At 37.4% G+C, this 24,002-nt stretch overlaps 1 protein-coding gene across 1 annotated transcript in view; it reads left to right on the top strand.

Moving 5' to 3' along the window:
- ADGRB2 (adhesion G protein-coupled receptor B2) overlaps positions 1 to 24,002 on the top strand; it is a 540,900-nt gene that overhangs the window by 504,233 nt on the left and 12,665 nt on the right. Inside the window, exons 24-28 of the mRNA XM_053707236.1 lie at positions 947 to 1,025; positions 1,430 to 2,067; positions 2,358 to 2,429; positions 2,590 to 2,685; positions 3,067 to 3,123. Coding sequence (XP_053563211.1) covers positions 947 to 1,025; positions 1,430 to 2,067; positions 2,358 to 2,429; positions 2,590 to 2,685; positions 3,067 to 3,123 — 942 coding nt within the window. The remainder of the gene's footprint in view (positions 1 to 946; positions 1,026 to 1,429; positions 2,068 to 2,357; positions 2,430 to 2,589; positions 2,686 to 3,066; positions 3,124 to 24,002) is intronic.

Raw genomic sequence — 24,002 nt, 5'->3', positions numbered from 1 at the left:
ATTTTTTTTTATAACAAATTTCAAAGTTATGTATATTTCCACTCCCCTTGTACCATGTGATAGCAATCAGCCAATCACAAATGCATATACGTATAGTCTGTGAATTCTTGCACATGCTCAGTAGGATCTGGTGACTCAAAAAGTGTAAATATAAAAGGCTGTGCACATTTTTTTTAATGGAAGTAAATTGGAAAGTTGTTTAAAATTACATGCTGTATCTGAATGATGAAAATTTAATTTAACCTGAGAGTCCCTTTAACGGTTTAGTAAAACCCTGTGAATACAAATAAAATATAATTATTATAATATTAGTTGATGATTGAACTTATAATTTTAGATGTTTGAAACGTTAATTATAAAATTAAGAAATTGTGAATTGATATTATTGGTTAAAGAAATATGTGAATCAAATTTTGTCTGTCATGTAATTTGAAAGAGCAGCTGTTAAACATATGAAAAAAAATTAAAATATTTTTTGCAAGAAAATAGATTAACTAAAAGCTGTTTGTTTTTTAACGTGAAATTAACAGGAAGTTTATGGTTGTGCACAACTGAGTCTCTGGAAAAAAATAAAAACACATTTTGATACATTATTTTTTATATTCAGAACAGAGACAATTTTTCAGTATTATTTAATGTCGGAAATCTTTTGAATGCATGGCTAATTAAAAAAAGTCATATATTACACATAGTCCCCCAATGTCTCTCAAGTTTTCTAAATTGAATTTGACTGTTTCCTATTTATCGCAGATTTGTTAGGATTTTATTGCCATAAAATTATAGGAAATCAATATACTTGCATACTCACAAAACATCTGAATTACAAGATTGATTGAATGCCAAAAGTGCATTAAAATAATACATTCTGCTTCATTAGATTACAATTATATGTCTTCCTTTATCTTCCTTGACTTCATTTATTTTTCTCTCCTGTTTGAACTTATAGTCAGATTTTGAAAAAGATGTTGATCTGGCATGCCAGTCTGATGAAAAGACCTCGTGGTACACAGCACATGGAGAAACTGGTGAGAAATATATAAGAATCAAACATTTCTTAACATTTGGTCATTATAGTGAGGGATTATATGGGGCAATAGGGGGTTTTATCATGAAAAGTTATATGGAACAATAAATGTAATAACTATAATAGAAGTTATGTGGAAAAAAGTAACTACATTAAATATTTATCTGTAGAAATGGGACAAGGTCTATCGAGCAGTAGGGCAGTTACAGTAAAATATTATTTGTATCAATAGAATGAGTAAGAAGGAGAGGTTATTTGGATCACCAAGGGAAATTATAATAAGCAAACATACAAGTGAAATGGAAACGTTAAATAAACATAAGTGGATAGGTCAAATTAATCTGTATGAATAAATAAATATATAAATGTGAAACTGAATGTTTACACTTCTCCATATTTTCCCAGTCCTTTTTAAAGAGCTCAACACTTGCCACCCCTCAAGTGTGACAGGAGCCTTGTCCCGTATCTCTCTAGATGACGATGATGAATTAAAGATGCATAAAGGTGGAGATGGACTTAGCTTCTCACACCTCCCTGGAAACCTTTCTTCCGCTGGTGGCATCCTTCTTCAGGTGCCCAAAATCACACATAATCAAGTGAATGAGCTTAATGACCCCCTTCCCAAGAAGGAGATCAACTTGGAGCGTGCCCCTCTCTATTTATCTCCAGAGGGCAACTTTTGGCCTTTGGACTTAGGAGATTGTCCTCAGGAGCCCTCATTAGAGAGTGAGTATATGGTGCTGCCCCGGCGGACTCTCAGTCTCAAACCTTTTGGCCGGGAACAAGGCAAACTAAATTTTAAGCTTGCTGACCTGGGAAAAGGGCGCCAGCAAGGAGATGCAGAATGTTATCCAAACTTCCTTTCTGTGGATCACATAAATGTCAACCTTACCCCACCCTATGTGCCTGCTCATCACCAGTATGGTTTGGCCTTTAAGCAGCCACCCTCTGTCAGGCAGATACTAACATCAGAGATGAATGAGCGCAGTCGTACCATGCCACGCACAGTACCTGGTCCCTCAATGAGTGCAGGCTCTCTGGAGGTGAGAATTGTGGGAATATCCCTGTGTATGTCTCCTTTGTGTCCTTATTCTTACCCAGTACTTCCTGTTTCTGTCTCTTTACCTCCATCCCATCTAATACTTTTTTTAATAAAAACTTGTGGGTATGTGTATATTTTTTCTCATCCATCATGTCCATTGTTTTTCTTTTTCTCATGTAAAATTTACAAAAACTCTTTTTGTACCATGTGCTTTTCTCTGTGTCTATGAATATCTCTCTTCTCGCTCCTCTCAATCTATCTTCCTCCCTTTCTCTTTTCCTCATCGCTTAGAAGCCACACCAACCTGTCCCTGTATTTCTTCCCCAGCGGAAACGACTGAGATATTCAGATTTGGATTTTGAGGTAAGAACATTTGTACAACATATCCCCTACCATATCCACAGGGTTCATGCTTCATATTGCATGCTTGTAGATGGTTTCCTTCACTCCTTCTGGCTGCATTAATAGAAGGGGAAGGGGCTAATTGATCCAGGGTATCAAATTCACAGCTAACTTTTTACAGAAAGTGATGCACACAAGAAAACGACATTCTGAGCTTTACCATGAACTCAATCGCAAGTTCCATACATTGGAAAGGTACCGGGATGCAAGTTCAAAGGTGAGATTCTACCAATGTGTCATCTGCCTTCTATATGTTCTACATTTTTATCTCAACGTACTCTTTACCTCTTTGGTTCTCTGCTTTACTTTCTTTTTGATGTTTATCATACTTTTCTTTGTATGTTCCATATTTATTTTTGGATTTGTGTTATTAATTTTCTGTCTTTCAATTTTTCCTTTATCTTTTTCATGTGCCTGTGCCCACTATGTCTCTCTCTCTCTCTCTCTCTCTCTCTCTCTTTCTCCTACAATCATTTTTATTGTCTGTGCCCACTGCACTCTCTCTATCTCTTCTTGTTTGTCTCTGATGCTTATTCCTATATTCTTTCACTTACTGGCATTTGTTTTTTTCTTTTCATGTTTTCATCATGTAATTCAGAGAGACAAGCGGTGGAGTATATCCTCAGGAGGAGCAGTGGAAAGAATCTCAGCCAGCGTGAGTAACACTCACTGTGAATTATTACTCTTTACAAATATAGTTCTAGTAATACTATAGAATCTTGTCATTTTATGCATCCTAGTAGTTAGTTGGGGTGGCAGGTTTAGTATACTTGCATGTACACTATCCGGTAGTATTGACAGACTGTGTGGTTGACTTTTTCCTGGTAAGAGAGAAAATGGCAGTAGTCCCTACTAAGGTAAACGAGGATGGTTGTTTGAAGGCACCGATGTTGCTTTATTTGAAGTTGAAATCAGTGATTATTCTATTTATACATTACATAGTAGTAATATGAATATCACAATCAAAAATCTATAATAAGATACAGTCAATTCACCATTTACAAAATACACAGAAAATAGTTCTTATAACAAATCTGTTAAAATGGAAGAAATACACGCAAGCGTAAAATTAAAAAATACCTTAGATAAGCAATCAAAAAAATTAATAAAGATTGTATGGAAAAAAAATGGATGGGCTATTGGACATTTTGGCTTTTATTTCCCATTAAAAATAATGTCTTTGTGTTTAAGGGAAAAAACAGAATCAGAAGGGCAGTAATAATTTTTACTATATCTAGCGTACTATTTAGAATAAGCTGAAGAATTAATGGGTATTTAAATTATAACGCCTAAAATAGATTTAATTATAATTAAAAGAAGCTTTACACAGAAAGATTAGTAAGTAGCGTCTGAAAAAATGCCTCTTGTACACTGTAATAAAGTTCTGTTCACATTTGCCCATTTACAATACATTCCAAGATTTTGGAACAACCAATCCTATAATATAAAAGGCCAAGTGTGTTTGTCCGAAGCTGTCATGTAGTAGTAGCAGTAGAGACTGTGCGAGGACAGACACACCTGGCCTTCTACAAACTGACCTGCAGCTGATCTCCGCAGTGAGAACAGTGGGTGTGATGTGGACAGGGCGTGACAGGGGTGGGGCCGGGCATGACAAAGGGCGGGCGCGACAGGGTGGGCGGGCGTGCCCATGAGCGCAAAAGAGAGGAGAGAGAGAGAGCAAAAGAGAGGGGGGAGAGAGAGCAAAAGAGGGGGAAGAGCGAGCAAAAGAGGGGGGAGAAAGAGCAAAAGAGGGGGAGAGAGAGAGCAAAAGAGGGGGAAGAGAGAGCAAAAGAGGAGGGAGAGAGAAGAAAAGAAAGAGGGAGAGAGCAAAAGTGAGGGGAGAGTGAGCAAAAGAGAGGGGAAAGATTGCAAAAGAGGAGGAGAGAGAGCAAAAGAGAGGGAAGAAAGAGCAAAAGATGGGAGAGAGAGAGCAAAAGAGAGGGGGAAAGAGAACAAAAGAGAGGGGGATAGAGTGCAAAAGAGAAGGGGGAGAGAGCAAAAGAGAAGGGGGAGAGAGCAAATGAGAGGGTAGAGAGAGCAAAAGAGAGGGGAGAGAGCAAAAGAGGGGGGAGAGAGAGCAAAAGAGGTGAGAGAGAGCAAAAGAGGGGGGAGAGAGAGCAAAAGAGGGGGGAGAGAGAGCAAAAGAGAGGGGAGAGAGAGCAAATAGAGGGGAGAGGACAAAAAACGAGGGAAAGAGAGAGAGCAAATGAGAGGGGGCAGAGAAAGAGAGGGAGAATGAGAGAGAGAGCAAAAGAGAGGGGGAGAAGAGAGAGAGCAAAATAGGGGGAGAGAGAGCAAAATAGGGGGGAGAGAGAGCAAAATAGGGGACAGAGAGAGCAAAATAGGGGACAGAGAGAGCAAAAGAGTGGAGGGAGAGAGAACAAAAGAGGGGAGAGAGAGAGCAAAAGAGAGGGGGAGAGAGAGCGAGCAAAAGGGAGGGGGAGAGAGAGAGAGCAAAAGAGAGGAGGGAGAGAGAGCAAAAGAAAGGGGGGAGAGAGAGAAAGAGAGAGAGCAAAAGAGAGGGGGAGAGAGAGAGAGCAAAAGAAAGGGGGAGAGAGATAGCAAAATAGAGGGGGGAGAGAGCGAGAGCAAAAGAGAGGGGGAAAGAGAGAGAACAAAAGAGAGGGGGAGAGAGATAGATAGAAAAAGAAAGGGGGAGAAAGCTGTACTGCAAAAAATGGCCCGTGTACATAGGCTTTAGGACTAGTACTTTCATAAAAATGTAGCAAAAAACACCCCCCTAAAAAAAACACACGTTATTACCCTTGTATCCAATTCACAACTAAAGTTAATCCTTTGTGCACAGAAATTAACTGGGTAATGCTCAGTCCAGAAGCTTTAAAAGCTTTCCTACGGCTCATGGTTACGCTTGTATAGTAAAAACATAATTTATGTAAGCATTTTCCTGATAAATTCATTTCTTTCATATTGGCAAGAGTCCATGAGCTAGTGACGTATGGGATATACAATCCTACCAGGAGGGGCAAAGTTTCACAAACCTCAAAATGCCTATAAATACACCCCTCACCACACCCACAATTCAGTTTAATGAATAGCCAAGAAGTGGGGTGATAAAGAAAGGAGTAAAAAGCATCAACAAAGGAATTTGAAAAAATTGTGCTTTATACAAAAAAATCATAACCACCATAAAAAGGGTGGGCCTCATGGACTCTTGCCAATATGAAAGAAATGAATTTATCAGGTAAATTCTTACATAAATTATGTTTTCTTTCATGTAATTGGCAAGAGTCCATGAGCTAGTGACATATGGGATATCAATACCCAAGATGTGGAACTCCACTCAAGAGTCACTAGAGAGGGATAGATAAAAATAAACAACAGCCATTTTCCGCTGAAAAAATAATCCACAACCCAAACTAAAAGTTATTCTCATAATGAAAAGAAAAACTTAAAACATCAGCAGAAGAATCAAACTGAAACAAATGCCTGAAGAACTTTTCTACCAAAGACTGCTTCAGAAGAAGCAAATACAGGGAGTGCAGAATTATTAGGCAAATGAGTATTTTGACCACACCATCCTCTTTATGCATGTTGTCTTACTCCAAGCTGTATAGGCTCGAAAGCCTACTACCAATTAAGCATATTAGGTGATGTGCATCTCTGTAATGAGAAGGGGTGTGGTCTAATGACATCAACACCCTATATCAGGTGTGCATAATTATTAGGCAACTCTCTTTCCTTTGGCAAAATGGGTCAAAAGAAGGACTTGACAGGCTCAGAAAAGTCAAAAATAGTGAGATATCTTGCAGAGGGATGCAGCACTCTTAAAATTGCAAAGCTTCTGAAGCGTGATCATTGAACAATCAAGCGTTTAATTCAAAATAGTCAACAGGGTCGCAAGAAGCGTGTGGAAAAACCAAGGCGCAAAATAACTGCCCATGAACTGAGAAAAGTCAAGCGTGCAGCTGCCAAGATGCCACTTGCCACCAGTTTGGCCATATTTCAGAGCTGCAACATCACTAGAGTGCCCAAAAGCACAAGGTGTGCAATACTCAGAGACATGGCCAAGGTAAGAAAGGCTGAAAGACGACCACCACTGAACAAGACACACAAGCTGAAACGTCAAGACTGGGCCAAGAAATTTCTCAAGACTGATTTTTCTAAGGTTTTATGGACTGATGAAATGAGAGTGAGTCTTGATGGGCCAGATGGATGGGCCCGTGGCTGGATTGGTAAAGGGCAGAGAGCTCCAGTCCGACTCAGACGCCAGCAAGGTGGAGGTGGAGTACTGGTTTGGGCTGGTATCATCAAAGATGAGCTTGTGGGGCCTTTTCGGGTTGAGGATGGAGTCAAGCTCAACTCCCAGTCCTACTGCCAGTTTCTGGAAGACACCTTCTTCAAGCAGTGGTACAGGAAGAAGTCTGCATCCTTCAAGAAAAACATGATTTTCATGCAGGACAATGCTCCATCACACGCGTCCAAGTACTCCACAGCGTGGCTGGCAAGAAAGGGTATAAAAGAAGAAAATCTAATGACATGGCCTCCTTGTTCACCTGATCTGAACCCCATCAAATGTGAGATTTACAAGGAGGGAAAACAGTACACCTCTCTGAACAGTGTCTGGGAGGCTGTGGTTGCTGCTGCACGCAATGTTGATGGTGAACAGATCAAAACACTGACAGAATCCATGGATGGCAGGCTTTTGAGTGTCCTTGCAAAGAAAGGTGGCTATATTGGTCACTGATTTGTTTTTGTTTTGTTTTTGAATGTCAGAAATGTATATTTGTGAATGTTGAGATGTTATATTGGTTTCACTGGTAAAAATAAACAATTGAAATGGGTATATATTTGTTTTTTGTTAAGTTGCCTAATAATTATGCACAGTAATAGTCACCTGCACACACAGATATCCCCCTAAAATAGCTATAACTAAAAACAAACTAAAAACTACTTCCAAAACTATTCAGCTTTGATATTAATGAGTTTTTTGGGTTCATTGAGAACATGGTTGTTGTTCAATAATAAAATTAATCCTCAAAAATACAACTTGCCTAATAATTCTGCACTCCCTGTACATCAAAATGGTTGAATTTAGTAAATGTATGCAAAGAGGACCAAGTTGCTGCTTTGCAAATCTGATCAACTGACGCTTCATTCTTAAAAGCCCATGAAGTGGAGACTGATCTAGTAGAATGAGCTGTAATTCTCTGAGGCGGGGCCTGACCAGACTCCAAATAAGCTTGATGAATCAAAAGCTTTAACCAAGAAACCAAGGAAATTGCAGAGGCCTTCTGACCTTTCCTAGGACCAGAAAATATAACAAATAGACTAGAAGTCTTCCTGAAATCTTTAGTAGCGTCAACATAATATTTCAAAGCTGTCACCACATCCAAAGAATGTAAGGATCTTTCCAAAGAATTCTTAGGATTAGGACCCAAGGAAGGGACAATTTCTCTACTAATGTTGTTAGAATTCACAACTTTAGGTAGAAATTTAAAGGAAGTCCACAAAACTGCCTTATCTTGATGAAAAATCAGAAAAGGAGATTCACAAGAAAGAGCAGATAGCTCAGAAACTCTTCTAGCAGAAGAGATGGCCAAAAGGAACAACATTTTCCAAGAAAGTAGTTTAATGTCCAAAGAATGCATAGGCTCAAACGGAGGAGCCTGTAATGCCTTCAAAACCAAATTAAGACTCCAAGGAGGAGAAATTTATTTAATGGCGGGCTTAATATGAACTAAAGCTTGTACAAAACAGTGAATATCAAGAAGTTTAGTTTCTCTTGAAAGTTGGTACATAATGATTCAAAATTTTCAGATCCAGAACTGGTCTGAATGAATTTTCCTTCTTTGGGACAATGAATAGATTTGAATAAAACCCTAGACCTTGTTCCTGAAAAGGAACCGGCATGATTACCCCTGAAGACTTCAGGTCTGAAAACACACTTCAGGAAAGCCTGAGCTTTTACTGGATTTGCTTGGATACGTTAGAGAAAAAATCTTCTCACAGGAGGTCTTACTCTGAATCCTATTCGATACCCTTGAGAAACAATGCTCTGAATCCATTGATTTTGAACAGAATTTATCCAAAAATCCTTGAAAAAACTTAATCTGCCCCCTACCAGCTGAGTTGGAATGAGGGCCGCACCTTCATGCGGACTTAGGGGCTGACTTTGTTTTTTTAAAAGGCTTGGATTTATTCCAATTTGAGGAAGGCTTCCAATTGGAAACAGATTCCTTGGGGGAAGGATTAGATTTTTGTTCCTTATTTTGACGAAAGGAACGAAAACTGTTAGAAGCCTTAGATTTACCCTTAGGTTTTTTATCCTGAGGCAGAAAAATCCCCTTTCCTCCAGTAACAGTTGAAATAATAGAATCCAACTGAGAACCAAATAAATTATTACCTTGGAAAGAAAGAGATAATAATCTAGACTTAGATGTCATATCAGCATTCCAAGATTTAAGCCATAAAGCTCTTCTAGCTAAAATAGTTAAAGACATGGATCTAACATCAATTTTGATAATATCAAAAATGGCATCACAAATAAAATGATTAGCATGTTGCAGTAAGCGAACAATGCTAGATATGTCAGAATCCAAACCTTGTTGCGCTAAATTCTCCAACCAAAATGTTGATGCAGCCGCAAAATCAGCCAAAGAAATTGCAGGCCTGAGAAGATGACCTGAATATAAAATAGGCTTACCTTAGATAAGATTCAAGTTTCCTATCTAAAGAATCTTTAAAAGAAGTACTATCTTCCATAGGAATAGTGGTACGTTTAGCAAGAGTAGAAATAGCCCCATCAACTTTGGGGATCTTTTCCAAAAACTCTATAGAAATTGCTGGTAAAGGATACAATTTTTTAAACCTTGAAGAAGGAATAAAAGGAGTACCTGGCTTATTCCATTCCTTAGAAATCATATCAGAAATAGCATCAGGAATAGGAAAAACCTCTGGAGTAACCACAGGAGGTTTAAAAACAGCATTTAAACATTTACTAGTCTTAATGTCAAGAGGACTAGCTTCCTCAATATCCAAAGTAATTAACAATTCTTTTAACAAAGAACGAATATACTCTATTTTAAACAAATAAGTAGATTTGTCAGTGTCAATATCTGAGGAGGGATCTTCTGAATCAGATAGATCCTCATCAGAGGAGGATAAATCATTATGTTGTTGGTCATTTGAAATTTCATCAACTTTATGAAAAGTTTTAAAAGACCTTTTACGTTTATTAGAAGGCAGAAATGCAGACAAAGCCTTCTGAATAGAATCAGTAACAAATTATTTAAAATTCATAGGTATATCATGTACATTAGAAGTTGAAGGAACTGCAACTGGCAATGCACTGTTACTGATGGATACATTCTCTGCATGTAAAAGTTTATCATGACAACTATTACAAAAGACATTCGGAGATATAATTTCCACAATCTTACAACAAATGCACTTAGCTTTGGTAGAACCGATGTCAGGCAACAAAGTTCCAACAGATACTTCTGAGGCAGGATCAGATTGAGACATCTTGCAAAATGTAAAAGAAAAAACAACATATAAAGCAAAATGATCAATTTCCTTATATGACAGTTTCAGGAATGGGAACAAATGCAAACAGCATAGCCCTCTGACATAGAAAAAAGGCAAGAGGCAGACAGCAATGGGGTATAAAACTAATGAAAAATTTGGCACCAAGTATGACGCACAACGGAAGAAAAATTTTTGCCGCCAATATCCGGAAATGACACACTTGCGTCACTAATGACGCAACCGTGTGTAAGGCTTCCGCGTCAACTACGACACCAGAAATGACAAACTTGTATCAACGGATGTACTTTTTGCACCAAAAAATTCTCACTCCAAGAATGACGCAATAAAGTCTAGCATTTGGCGCACCCGCGGGCCTAATGCTGCCCGCAATTTGTAAGAAAAAAGTAGTCAATTTGAAAAAAAGACTAAACCCCAGGTAAGAAAAAATATTTCTTAACCTCTTAAGGACATATGACGGAATTTTTCCGTCATAAAACAATTGAGCAAACTGAAAGCTGTGTCCTTAAAGGGTTAATATGTTTATTTCCCAAATATGAAACGGACAGTCTGCACAAGGAAATACATGAACCTGACTCATGGCAAATATAAGTACAATACATATATTTAGAACTTTATATAAATGCATAAAGGGCCAGACCATAGCTGGGGTGTCTTAAGTAATAAAAACATACTTACCAAAAAAGACACCCATCCACATATAGCAGATAGCCAAACCAGTACTGAAACGGTTATCAGTAGAGGTAATGGTATATGAGAGTATATTGTCGATTGTAAAAGGGAGGTAGGAGATGAATCTCTGCGACCGATAACAGAGAACCTATGAAATAGACCCCCGTTAGGAAAATCATTGCATTCAGTAGGTGATACTCTCTTCACGTCCCTCTGACATTCTCTGTACTCTGAGAGGAATCGGACTTCAAAAAAGCTGAGAAGCGCATGTCAACGTAGAAATCTTAGCACAAACTTACTTCACCACCTCCATAGGAGGCAAAGTTTGTAAAACTGAATTGTGGGTGTGGTGAGGGGTGTATTTATAGGCATTTTGAGGTTTGGGAAACTTTGCCCCTCCTGGTAGGATTGTATATCCCATACGTCACTAGCTCATGGACTCTTGCCAATTACATGAAAAAAAGCTGCATTTTCTGGTTTGAGAGTTGATGCTTTTTTGTTTTTTGTAATTTGGGGAAAATGTTGTCTTTTTATCAATAAATAAGTTTCTGTTGGTTTCATGTTTTTGTGTATAGGAAGGCAATTTTTTTTATTATTTTAAAGTGGTTCTGCATTATCTCTGTTGAAGAAGTAATGTTGCAAGCTTGACACATTTCTTTAGCAATATAAGAGATAGTGGGGGGTAGTTATCAACGCGTCTACTTTTCCTGCCTTCGCCGGCCCAATACGTCCGCCTAAGCTCGCCTCACATCGCCGCCGCGGACCTGCAAAAATTTGCCTAAGTTATCAAAAAAGCTGTCAAAAAGCTACGCACCAAGCACGGGGCGATGAGCAGCGGACTGTGAGAGTTATCACTCATCCTATCTCGCTGCTCTTTGGCTTTTTTACAGCTTTATTGCTAGCCTGTCACTAAGCACCCACACTAACTACACTGTTCTACCCCCTATACCGGCGCCCCCGGAGCCCCCCGCAACTCAATAAAGTTAGTAACCCCTAAACCGCCGCTCCTAGACCCCGCCGCAACTCTTATAAATGTATTAACCCCTAAATCGCCACACCTAGACCCCGCCACAACTCTTATAAATGTATTAACCCCTAAACCGCCGGTCCCGGACACCGCCGCAACCTACATTATACCTAGTAACCCTTATCCTGCCCCCCCTATACCGTTGCAATCTATAATAAAGTTATTAACCCCTATCCTGCTGATCCCGCACCTCGCCACAACTAAATAAATAGTTTAACCCCTAAACCGCCGCTCCCTGACCCCGCCGCAACTATAATATATGTATTAACCCCTAAACCGCCGCTCCCGGACCCCGCCGAAACCTATATTAAATTTATTAACCCCTATCCTGCCCCCCCCTACACCGTCGCCACCTATAATACATTTATTAACCCCTATCCTGCCCCCCACTACACCGCCGCCACTGTAATAAAATGATTAACCCCTAAACCTAAGTCTAACACTAACCCTAACACCCCCCTAACTTAAATATTAATTAAATAAATCTAAATAATATTTCTATTACTAACTAAATTAATCCTATTTAAAACTAAATACTTACCTTTAAAATAAACCCTAATATAGCTACAATATAAATAATAATTATATTGTAGCTATCTTAGGATTTATTTTTATTTTACAGGTAACTTTCAATTTATTTAAACTAGGTACAATAGCTATTAAATAGTTATTAACTCTTTAATAGCTTACCTAGCTAAAATAAAGAGAAATTAACCTGTAAAATAAAAACTAACCTAAGTTACAATTACACCTAACGCTACACTATACTTTAATAAATTATTCCTATTTAAAACTAAATACTTACCTTTAAAATAAACCCTAAGATAGCTACAATATAATTAATAATTACATTGTAGCTATCTTAGGATTTATATTTATTTTACAGGTAACTTTGTATTTATTTTAGCTAGTTAGAATAGTTATTAAATAGTTATTAACTATTTAATAACTACCTAGCTAAAAGAAATACAAAATTACCTGTAAAATAAATCCTAACCTAAGTTACAATTAAACCTAACACTACACTATCATTAAATTAATTAAATAAATTAACTACAAATAACTACAATTAAATACAATTACATAAACTAACTAAAGTACAAAAAATAAAAAAAGGTAAGTTACAAAAAATAAAAAAATAAGTTACAAACATTTTAAAAATATTACAACAATTTTAAGCTACTTACACCTAATCTAAGCCACCTAATAAAATAACAAAGCCCCCAAAAATAAAAAAATGCCCTACCCTATTCTAAATTAAAAAAGTTCAAAGCTCTTTTACCTTACCAGCCCTTAAAAAGGCCTTTTGTGGGGCATGCCCCAAAGAATTCAGCTCTTTTGCCTGTAAAAGAAAAATACAACCCCCCCAACACTAAAACCCACCACCCACATACCCCTAATCTAACCCAAACCCCCTTTAAAATAACCTAACACTAATCCCTTGAAGATCATCCTACCTTTAGTCGTCTTCACTCAGCCGAGCCACCGATGGAACTGAAGAGGAGATCCGGAGCGGCAGAAGTGATCCTCCAAGGGGCGCTGAAGAAATCTTCCATCCGATGAAGTGATCCTCCAGGCGGCGCTGAAGAAGTCTTCCATCCGGGCGATGTCATCTTCCAAGCGGCGCTGAAGAAGTCTTCTATCCGGGCGATGTCATCTTCCAAGCAGGGTCTTCGATCTTCTTTCTTCAGGATCGATCTTCATCCCGCCAACGCGGAACATCCATCTTTCCCGATGGACTACCGACGAATGAAGGCTCCTTTAAGGGACGTCATCCAAGATGGCGTCCCTTCAATTCCAATTGGCTGATAGGATTCTATCAGCCAATCGGAATTAAGGTAGGAAAAATCTGATTGGCTGATTGAATCAGCCAATCAGATTGAGCTTGCTTTCTATTGGCTGATCGGATCAGCCAATAGAATACGATCTCAATCTGATTGGCTAATTGGATCAGCCAATCGGATTGAACTTCAATCTGATTGGCTGATTCAATCAGCCAATCAGATTTTTCCTACCTTAATTCCGATTGGCTGATAGAATCCTATCAGCCAATCGGAATTGAAGGGACGCCATCTTGGATGACGTCCCTTAATGGAGCCTTCGTTCGTCGGTAGTCCGTCGCGAAAGAAAGATGTTCCGCGTCATCGGGATGATGATTGAAGATTGAAGACCCCGCTTGGAAGATGACATCGCCCGGATAGAAGACTTCTTCAGCGCCGCTTGGAAGATGACATCGCCCGGATGGAAGACTTCTTCAGCGCCGCCTGGAGGATCACTTCATTGGATGGAAGATTTCTTCAGCGCCCCTTGGAGGATCACTTCTGCCGCTCCGGATCTCCTCTTCGGTTCCATCGCTGCTCGGCTGAGTGAAGATGACTCAAGGTAGGATGATCTTCAGGGGATTAGTGTTAGGTTATTTTAAGGGGGGTTTGGGTAAGATTAGGGGTATGTGGGTGGTGGGTTTTAATGTTGGGGGGGTTGTATTTTTCTTTTACAGGCAAAAGAGCTGAATTCTTTGGGGCATGCCCCACGAAAGGCCCTTTTAAGGGCTGGTAAGGTAAAAGAGCTTTGAACTTTTTTAATTTAGAATAGGGTAGGGCATTTTTTTATTTTGGGGGGCTTAGATTAGGTGTACGTAGCTTAAAATTGTTGTAATATTTTTAAAATGTTTGTAACTTATTTTTTTTATTTTTTGTACTTTAGTTAGTTTATGTAATTGTATTTAATTGTAGTTATTTGTAGTTAATTTATTTAATTAATTTAATGATAGTGTAGTGTTAGGTTTAATTGTAACTTAGGTTAGGATTTATTTTACAGGTAATTTTGTATTTCTTTTAGCTAGGTAGTTATTAAATAGTTAATAACTATTTAATAACTATTCTAACTAGCTAAAATAAATACAAAGTTACCTGTAAAATAAATATAATTCCTAAAATAGCTACAATGTAATTATTAATTACATTGTAGCTATCTTAGGGTTTATTTTACAGGTAAGTATTTAGTTTTAAATAGAAATAATTTATTAAAGGATAGTGTAGTGTTAGGTGTAATTGTAACTTAGGTTAATTTTTATTTTACAGGTAAATTTCTCTTTATTTTAGCTAGGTAGCTATTTAATAGTTAATAACTATTTATTAGCTATTGTACCTAGTTAAAATAAATTGAAAGTTACCTGTAAAATAAAAATAAATCCTAAGATAGCTACAATATAATTATTATTTATATTGTAGCTATATTAGGGTTTATTTTAAAGGTAAGTATTTATTTTTAAATAGGATTAATTTAGTTAATAATAGAAATATTATTTAGATTTATTTAATTAATATTCAAGTTAGGGGGGTGTTAGGGTTAGTGTTAGACTTAGGTTTAGGGGTTAATACATTTATTACAGTGGCGGCGGTGTAGTGGGGGGCAGGATAGGGGTTAATAAATGTATTATAGGTGGCGACGGTGTAGGGGGGGCAGATTAGGGGTTAATAAATTTAATATAGGTTGCGGCGGTTTAGGGGTTAAACTATTTATTTAGTTGCGGCGAGGTGCGGGATCAGCAGGATAGGGGTTAATAACTTTATTATAGAGGGCGGCGGTGTAGGGGGGGACAGCTTAGGGGTGTTTAGACTCGGGGTACATGTTAGGGTGTTAGGTGTAGACAGCTCCCATAGAAATCAATGGGATGTCTGGCAGCAGCGAACATGAACTTTCGTTATGGTCAGACTCCCATTGATTCCTATGGGATCCGCCGCCTCCAGGGCGGCGGATTGAAAACCAGGTACGCTGGGCCGTAAAAGTGCCGAGCGTACCTGCTAGTTTTTTGATAACTATCAAAAGTAGTCAGATTGTGCCGCACTTGTGTGCGGAACATCTGGAGTGACGTAAGAATCGATCTGTGTCGGACTGAGACCGGCGGATCGAAGCTTACGTCACAAAATTCTACTTTTGCCGGTCTCTAGCCTTTGATAACTAAGGCGAATCAGCCTCGCCACAAATACGCTGCGGAATTCCAGCGTATTTGAGGTTGACGGCTTGATAACTAGGCCCCAGTGAATTCATGTGATTTTCTGCTTGTTTGGCAGTTTTCTCTCTTATTTCTCATCGAATGATTAATTTAAGGCCCCTTACCTGTAAAAATATGTTTTCTGGAATATGGTGAGGAAAAATTAAGTTTAAGTTGTTCATTAGGTGTTAGTATATAATTTGGCAAATTTAGAAAGTTGTAGAATGGCCAATGCTATATGTTTTTATTGTGTCAGAAGTTGGTATGCAATCTATTTAAATCAGAGAAGTAACTAGGTTCAATATGAAATCATAGGCTTTGATAATGCATTTCAGTTTTCTCTTATTAATTGTGAATAAGAGATTTTAGAGACTGAAAAAATATTTTCCCCCCACTTTTCCTCATTTTTAACTAATAAAAGAATTAGAAGTCTGGATTTGATTAAATATTTTACTTATCTTGTGATAATTGGATTAAAGGGATGAATCCCTTTAAGTAGTCGTTATATACTATACCTGAAGCTTAAATGTCAATGTAATCCACTAGTTTTTGTCATTGTTGCTCTTTCCTTACTCAGTGGATAATTATTGTCACAATTTGTGTCTTAGAAAAACTGTAGGAATTGGTGCTTCTTGATTCTTACATGACCTTTCTTTTGATACCTTTGCAATGAGCTATGTGGATTCCGCTTGCATTATTGCATATTTAATCTATGTGCAACCTTCTCTTGCATAATTCTAAACGTAGACTTTGTTCATTAAGAGCTTTGAAGAAATTACTGTTTGTTTTTTTCTCCGGAGAGAAAAAATATATAAAAAACAAGAGAAAGCATTTAGTGGTCATCCTTCCTTAGAAAAGTTATGTTACTTTCAAGCCTAATAAGAAAAACATTTCCACAGGAATCAAATCAGTGTCCTCTCCTGGGTCAGTCCACCTCAAGTGGTCCAATAATTGTAAACTTGGTTACTTGACCGTTTTTAATTTTCCTATTTTTTAAGTGATTATTTCTATTTATTGGTATTGCAAAACCAGAAGTTATTTTTATTTTACTTGGTTTAACTGTGGGGGCCATCTTTGTTTCATGGCGCACAACAACTTTGGCTATACAGATGTTTACAAAAACCTCAATCTCCGCTCAGGATGGTCCTAGCTCTCTAGAACAAAAACAGATCTCTAGATCACATTAAAAGGTACATGTTCATACATAAACATTTTGCACATTCTTAATCCTTAGACTTAGAACTTAAGTCCTTATATAATGATAAAAATCACTAAAAGTGCCACTTTTTAGGGTCAGTTTTTAATAGGAAGCGTATGAGTCTTAGTCCTAAATTTTAGGGGGTATGTAGGTAAGTATAGTGTGCATTCAGAACATTTCAGGTTTAAGGCTTCTCTTATGGGGACAAGAAAGTGCAATTTTTTCATGCGGTTTGAGAAATGACAAGATGTATTATAAGCATTACAAATAATAAAAATGAACTATATTTTACACTAATTATGTTTCTGATTGACACACCACAATTTCTAGTTACATGTATGATTAGAAGCTGTGAGATTTCCTCACTCAGTCTCTCGGAAATGTTGTGGGAACTTACAATGGCAGTAGTCACCTTGAATGATGTTCTTGGTCCAGTTTTCCTCAGTAAATTCCTCAATCAACAAAGTACACAATACAAATACTGCACTGCAAGGTGTTGAAAAAAACAACATTTATGGATATCTTTTAAAATAGCAAAGAACAGAAGACATGGATGGCTTCCAAGTATGGGTCCAACTGACACATTACGCGCCCCCTAGAGGCACTTAGTCATAGACTTTTTTAACACCTTGCAGTGCCATATTTTATTGTGCTTCTATTGCTTTACCAACACTCCGGGCAGGAAGGAGGTATTAAGAAGTGCACTTTGAGGTGTATATCCGCTTGGAGCCACGGTGTGTATATGGAATTCTTCAATCAAGCCTAACCACCACTGGTCATCATAGAGACAAGTTTATTCGTAGGATCAGGGGGACAAATTTCATTACTGCATGTTTTAAAACTTTTACAAAGCAGATGTAAAGAAGAATCTAAGAGGACTCTTTGATACTGCCTCAAAACAGTGACATTTTCTTGACCTGAAATTCTCTTACACTTACAAATTAGTCCTTGAGTTTAAGTTGATGACATTCAGTCTCTTCATTGCTTTTGACATATATATATGTAACCCCCTTAATCTTCATTAATCTTCATTGCAAAATAGGAACATATCTTCAGGGGTGAATATTTGACCCTTTGTTGTCCTCTAGAAACTGGCTTTTGTTGTTTTCTACTTAGTTGTTCCTCCAATCCCGGTACACATGTATTTTTGCCATGGGACATTGTGAAGACGTTCCATTTGGCTTTTATACCAAAGTCCTTTTCATGTTAAACAGATTGGTGAAATTCTTTTTGTTTTATATTGGTTTGCAGATCCATCAGAAAAATAGATATTGTTTCCTGTCTCAGGAAGGATCCCCTGTACATTCACTAGTTCTTTGAATAATTTTATCAATAGTTTTGAGACATTGAATTACTTGCTGATCTTGCTCTGGGACCTTAGGCTTTGGTAATAGGCTGAGAATTTTTACTTTGTCTTCATTGTTTGCTACAACACACTTTTTGTCACTGTTATACTCTGCTAGTATCTCATCAAACATTTTTTTTACAGATTTCTTTTCAAAGCTTCAGAAATCCTTCCTACTTTAGCTCTTAAAGCACTTTTACCTAGATTACGAGTTTTGCGCTAAACAGGGTGCGAAACTTAAACCAAAAATGTTGCATTATTTCACTCTCCATAGCGCTGCCATTACGAGTTACTGTAAAGCTTCCTTGTGCATGCGATATGGTGGCGTTAAGCTCCATACCGCACAAAATCCAAGTCAGAAAGCCAATATAAAGAGTGATTTGGGAACAATACATTGTTACAAACTGGCTAAAGCAGTAAACATGTAATATAATATATAAGTGCAAAAACGATGAATGAGGTTTATGTTTGTTTTTTGAAATTGTAAGTATTATGATGTTCAGAATATTTCTATTAATGGACATTAATTAGATTATGTTGTTTGTATATAGATTAACTTTGCAGCAATATTATTAAATAGGGATATATGTTTATGTTTACATTAAATGTTCCTAAGGATGAATAACACACTGGAACATAGTAAATTGTTGTAAAGTAATCATTTATATTGTTAACATATGTGTACACTCTGATTACGTTAGGGAATATACTTGTCCTTTTCCCCTTTAAATAGGGGTTTGTATCAGAGCGTTACATGGGTCATTAATAAAGTGCAACCATACGAAACGCGTTTGACCTGTATTTCCTGTACCACTTTTAACTTTAAACTTCTAATAAACGTCTATTTTCAAAGACAGTCATTTGGCTTTCTTATATTCATACCGAGGGAGGATTAAGCACTCTTTATATTGGCTTTCTGATCTGATCTGTATCATTATTGAGAGCCGGTGAGGACTCCCACAACTAAAGAGGAACTCTTCCGCAGTGATTTTTGTTTCTTGTGGGACACCTGGGCTGTGAGACCAGCACAGTGTGAGGATCGCATGCTGCTCTTTAAAGGATCGCTGAGCTTGTGATTACAGGTCAGTGAGTGCAGCGTGTTTAGCAGACAGAGGACGACGATATTGGCAGTTTCTCAACACTGGGCGGAAGACGAGGATCCGGAGCGCTTACCATGCTTCTTTGTAGCACAAAATCCAAGGGCTGCTTTGACGTGCTCATGCACGCTTTCCCTCATAGACATCAATGGGGAGAGAGTGTTGGAAAAAAACCTAATACCTAAAGCGCGGAATGAAAAATCTCCGTAATGCAACCCCATTAATGTCTATGGGGAATAAAAGTTACGTTTAAACCTAACACCCTAACATAAACCCAAAGTCTAAACACCCCTAATCTGCTGCCCCGACAACGCCAACACCTAATTCCTAAATAGTTATTAACCCCTAATCTACAGCTCCCAACATCGCCGACACTAATAAAAGTTATTAACCCTTATTCCGCCTCTCCCTGCCATCGCTGTCACTATAATAAAGTTGTTAACCCCTATTTGGCCACTCCCAACATCGCTGACACTATAATAAAGTTATTAACCCCTATTCTGCCGCTCCCCGACATCGCCGACACTAATAAAAGCTATTAACCCCTAATCTGACGCTCCCCGACATCGCCACTACTATAATAAAGTTATTAACCACTTAACCTCCCACATCGCCGCCACTATAAGAAAGTTATTAACCTCCGGCCTCCCACATCTCCGCCACTAAATAAACCAATTAACCCCTAAACTTCCGGCCTCCCACATCGCCGCCACTAAATAAACCTATTAACACCTAAACCCCCCCACATCGCAAAACACTAAATTAAACTATTAAGCCCTAAACCTAACACCCCCAACTTTAAATTAAAATTACAATATAACTATATTTAAATAAATAAAAACTTACTGTGAAATAAAAATAAACCTAACATTTAACTATAAATTAACCTAACATAACTATTCTAATAAAATAAAAAAATACTACCAATTAAAAAATGTAAACTACAAATTTAAAAAAACCTAACACTATGAAAAAATTTTTTAAAAATCTAAAATTAAAAAAATAATAAACACCAAATTATGAAAAATAAAAAACACTAAGCTTACAAAAAATAATAAACGAAATGATCAAAAATAAAAACAATTACACCTAATCTAATAGCCCTATAAAAATAAAAAAGCTCCCCCAAAATAAAAACACCCCCTAGCCTACAATAAACTATTACATAAAAGAGTTTTTTGTAGGGCATTGCCCTAAGTTAAACAGCTCTTTTACCTGTAAAAAAAAATAGAAAGTCCCCCCAACAGTAAAACCCACCACCCAATCAACTCCCTAAAATAAAAAAGTAACTGAAAAAAAACCTAAGCTACACATTGCACTCAAAAGGGCATTCAGCTCCTTTTCACTGCCCTTAAAATGGTATTCAGCTCTTTTACTAAAGCCCAAAGCCCTAATCTAAAATAAATCTCACCCTAAAAAATTAAAAAAAAACTAACACTATCCCCAGAATTTCTGAAGCTCTCATCCTATTGGCTGATTCAAATTTGAAGTATCAAATCAGCCAATAGGAATGCAAGGTACGCCATTTTGAAACGGCTACCTTGCATTCAACTTCAGTGTACGGCGGTGATCGTATGAAGAGGATGCTCCGTGCAGGATGGGATTGGCTTCCAGGATGGTTCCGCTCCGCGCCACCGGGATGAAGATAGAAGACGTCCCCTAGATGGATGATGGTGTCGCCGTCTGGATGAAGACTTCTTGCCGCTTGGATGAAGATGGATGTCTGGACTTCAGGAACCGTGAGTAGATATTCTGAAGTTGTTGGGGTTTTTTTTTCATTTTTTGGGGGTGTTTTTTTTTTAGATTAGGGCTGTGGGTTTTTGTAAATGGGGCTGTGGGTTTTTGTAAATGAGCTGAATGCCCTTTTAAGGGCAGTGAAAAGGAGCTGAATGCCCTTTTAAGGACAATGCCCATACAAATGCCCCTTTAGGGGCAATGGGTATCTTAGGGTTTTTTTTAGAGTTAGGTTTTTTATTTTGGGGGGTTGGTTGGGGGGTGGGTTTTACTGTCGGTGGGACTTTGTATTTTTTTACAGGTAAAAAAGCTGTTTAACTTAGACAATGCCCTACAAAAGGCTCTTGTAAGGGCTATTGGTAGTTTATTATAGGCTAGGCGATGTTTTTATTTTGGGGGGCTTTTTATTTTTATAGGGCTATTAGATTAGGTGTAATTGTTTTTTTTTTTTTTGATAATTTAATTTATTTTTTTTAATTTAGTTTTCCTAGTGCTAGGTTTTTTAAATTTGTAATTTAGATTTTTTAATTGGTAGTATTTTTTTTATTTTATTAGAATAGTTATGTCAGATTAATTTATAGTTCATTGTTATGTTTATTTTTATCTCACAGGTAAGTTTTAACTTATTTAAATATAGTTATATTGTAATTTTAATTTAAAGTTAGGGGGTGTTAGGTTTAGGGGTTAATAGGTTTATTTAGTGACGGCGATGTCGGAGGCCGGAGTTTTAGGGGTTAATAGGTTTATTTAGTGGCGGCGATGTGGGAGGCCGGAGCTTTAGGGGTTAATAACTTTATTATAGTGGCAGCGATGTGGGAGGCCCGAGGTTTAGGGGTTAATAACTTTATTATAGTGGCGGCAATGCCGGGGAAGCGGCGGATTAGGGGGTTAATATATTTAAATAGTGTTGACAATGTGGGTGGGCGGCCGATTAGGGGTTAATACATTTTAAATAGTGTTTGCGATGCTGGAGGGTGGCGGTTTAGGGGTTAATATGTAGTTTATGGGTGTTAGTGTACTTTGTAACAGTTTAGTTATGAGTTTTGTGTCAGTATAGGCTGTAGCACAAAATCTTTAGCCAGACCGCACAACCTGTATGAAAATCCCACACAAAAACGTAATTTTTTTGAGTGTGGAATGGACGTTGCATTACAGGCTAAAATACTTGCGTTACAGCTATATCGACACGACACGTAATATGCGTTCCTGGCCATTACGCTTGAATGGCCATTTTTTTTCAGCGTTACCGCAATACTTGTAATCTAACCATTTGTATACCTAATCTTGGATGCAGGGGATACTCCAAGCTGAGTCAACTTTCTGAAGAGAATTTCTGGGTAAATACATAATTCTCTCTCTGCTCCATAAATGTTTCTTTTTCAATCACAAACTTTTTTGTAGCAGGTGGGACACAGTAACCTACCAGGGACAAGTGTTTTCTTTTATATATGCTCAAATCAAATTTCTCATAGTCCTTTTATAATAGGTTTCTCATGAAATTCCATGGGATTACAACAACTGTTACCAAATTGGTGATGATACTTACAAACTGAAGTATCACTGAAAAATCACATCCTACCCTTGAACACAGTAATTCCTTTCCTTCTGAGCTGTAGTCACGTACTGCTTTATTCACAGAACAAACAACACCATATCACTTTTTATGTCACTGTTCAACTTTTTGTGTGTTACAGTCATCAGATTTGAAATGAGCGTATAGTACATTAATATGTGTTTAATAATGTGTTTTCAATATAGTACAGGGTGAATGGAATTTTATTTATTTTTTGCATTTTCCATAATATCACAACCTTTTCGGAAATGGGTTTGTAAAATGCTGTTCATTTTTATTATTTGTTATGCTTATATTACATCTTGTCATTCCTCAAAACACATGAATATACTAGGAGTTTCCTTAGATTTCTAGTAGCCCTAGCTCTGTAACCAGTGGAATCTCAAACTAAATTGTTTTACAGCAGAATGCTACCATAGAGGACTTATATATTGTTCTATATATTGTCCCCCACCAAGATAATCAACCTGAAAGTGAGGGGAAATTTTAAAAAAATGCACTTTCTTGCCCCTATAAAACCTGGGTTGTCCTTGTTGATTGGTGGATAAATTCATCCACCAATAAAAAAGTGCTGTCCAGAGTACTGAAACCAAAAAAAGCTTAGATGCCTTCTTTTTTAAATAAAGATAGCAAGAGAATGAAGAAAAATTGATAATTGGAGCAAATTAGAAAGTTGCTTAAAATTGCATGCTCTATCTGAATCACAAAAGAAAAAATTTGGGTTCAGTGTCCCTTTAAGTTCTAAGAATTAAGAATGTGCTAAATATTTATATATGTTTATTTATGTTCAGTACATGTTCCTTGTAATGTGATCTAGAGTTTGTTCTAAGGAGCTAGGACCATCCTAACCTGAGATTTTGAGGTTTCCATAGACATCCTTGACCAAAATTTGTCATGTATCATGACACAAAGATGACTGCCCTAAAATAATAAAAAACTGGTGGTTTTGCAAAACCAACACCTAGAGGTAAAGTAAAAATGGTAAAGCAACCTGTGTTGGACCACTTGAGATGGATTGACCCTTCAATATAATGTGTAAAAACCCTGAGAACTAGACTGTTCAGTTTTATTTAGGTAAGGAGATCAAATATTTGTAGATGTTTCAAGCCCATGAGATGTTTGTTTAGCATTTTTATTTTTTTGTCCCATTAATGGGCTGCAATGCAGAGGTATTTAGTCAAGTTATTTGTGATTCCTTTGCCATTTGTATCCAGGAATTTACAAGTGGACCATATTTTTATCCAAGATGTTCGTAGGATCTAGATTATTGGAGGTCTTTATACAGTATTGGATTTTTTTATTTCAGAACAAATAATATCAAGGTAGAATCTTTTAAGGAAATTGCTTCATGTTATGGTTTCTATGTGGTGAATTTTTTCACATATTAT

This window comes from Bombina bombina, chromosome 3 (assembly GCF_027579735.1).
Source record: "Bombina bombina isolate aBomBom1 chromosome 3, aBomBom1.pri, whole genome shotgun sequence".
NCBI lineage: Eukaryota > Metazoa > Chordata > Amphibia > Anura > Bombinatoridae > Bombina > Bombina bombina.
Note: the sequence above shows the minus strand (reverse complement) of the source record. Positions and strands in the feature narration are given on the sequence as shown.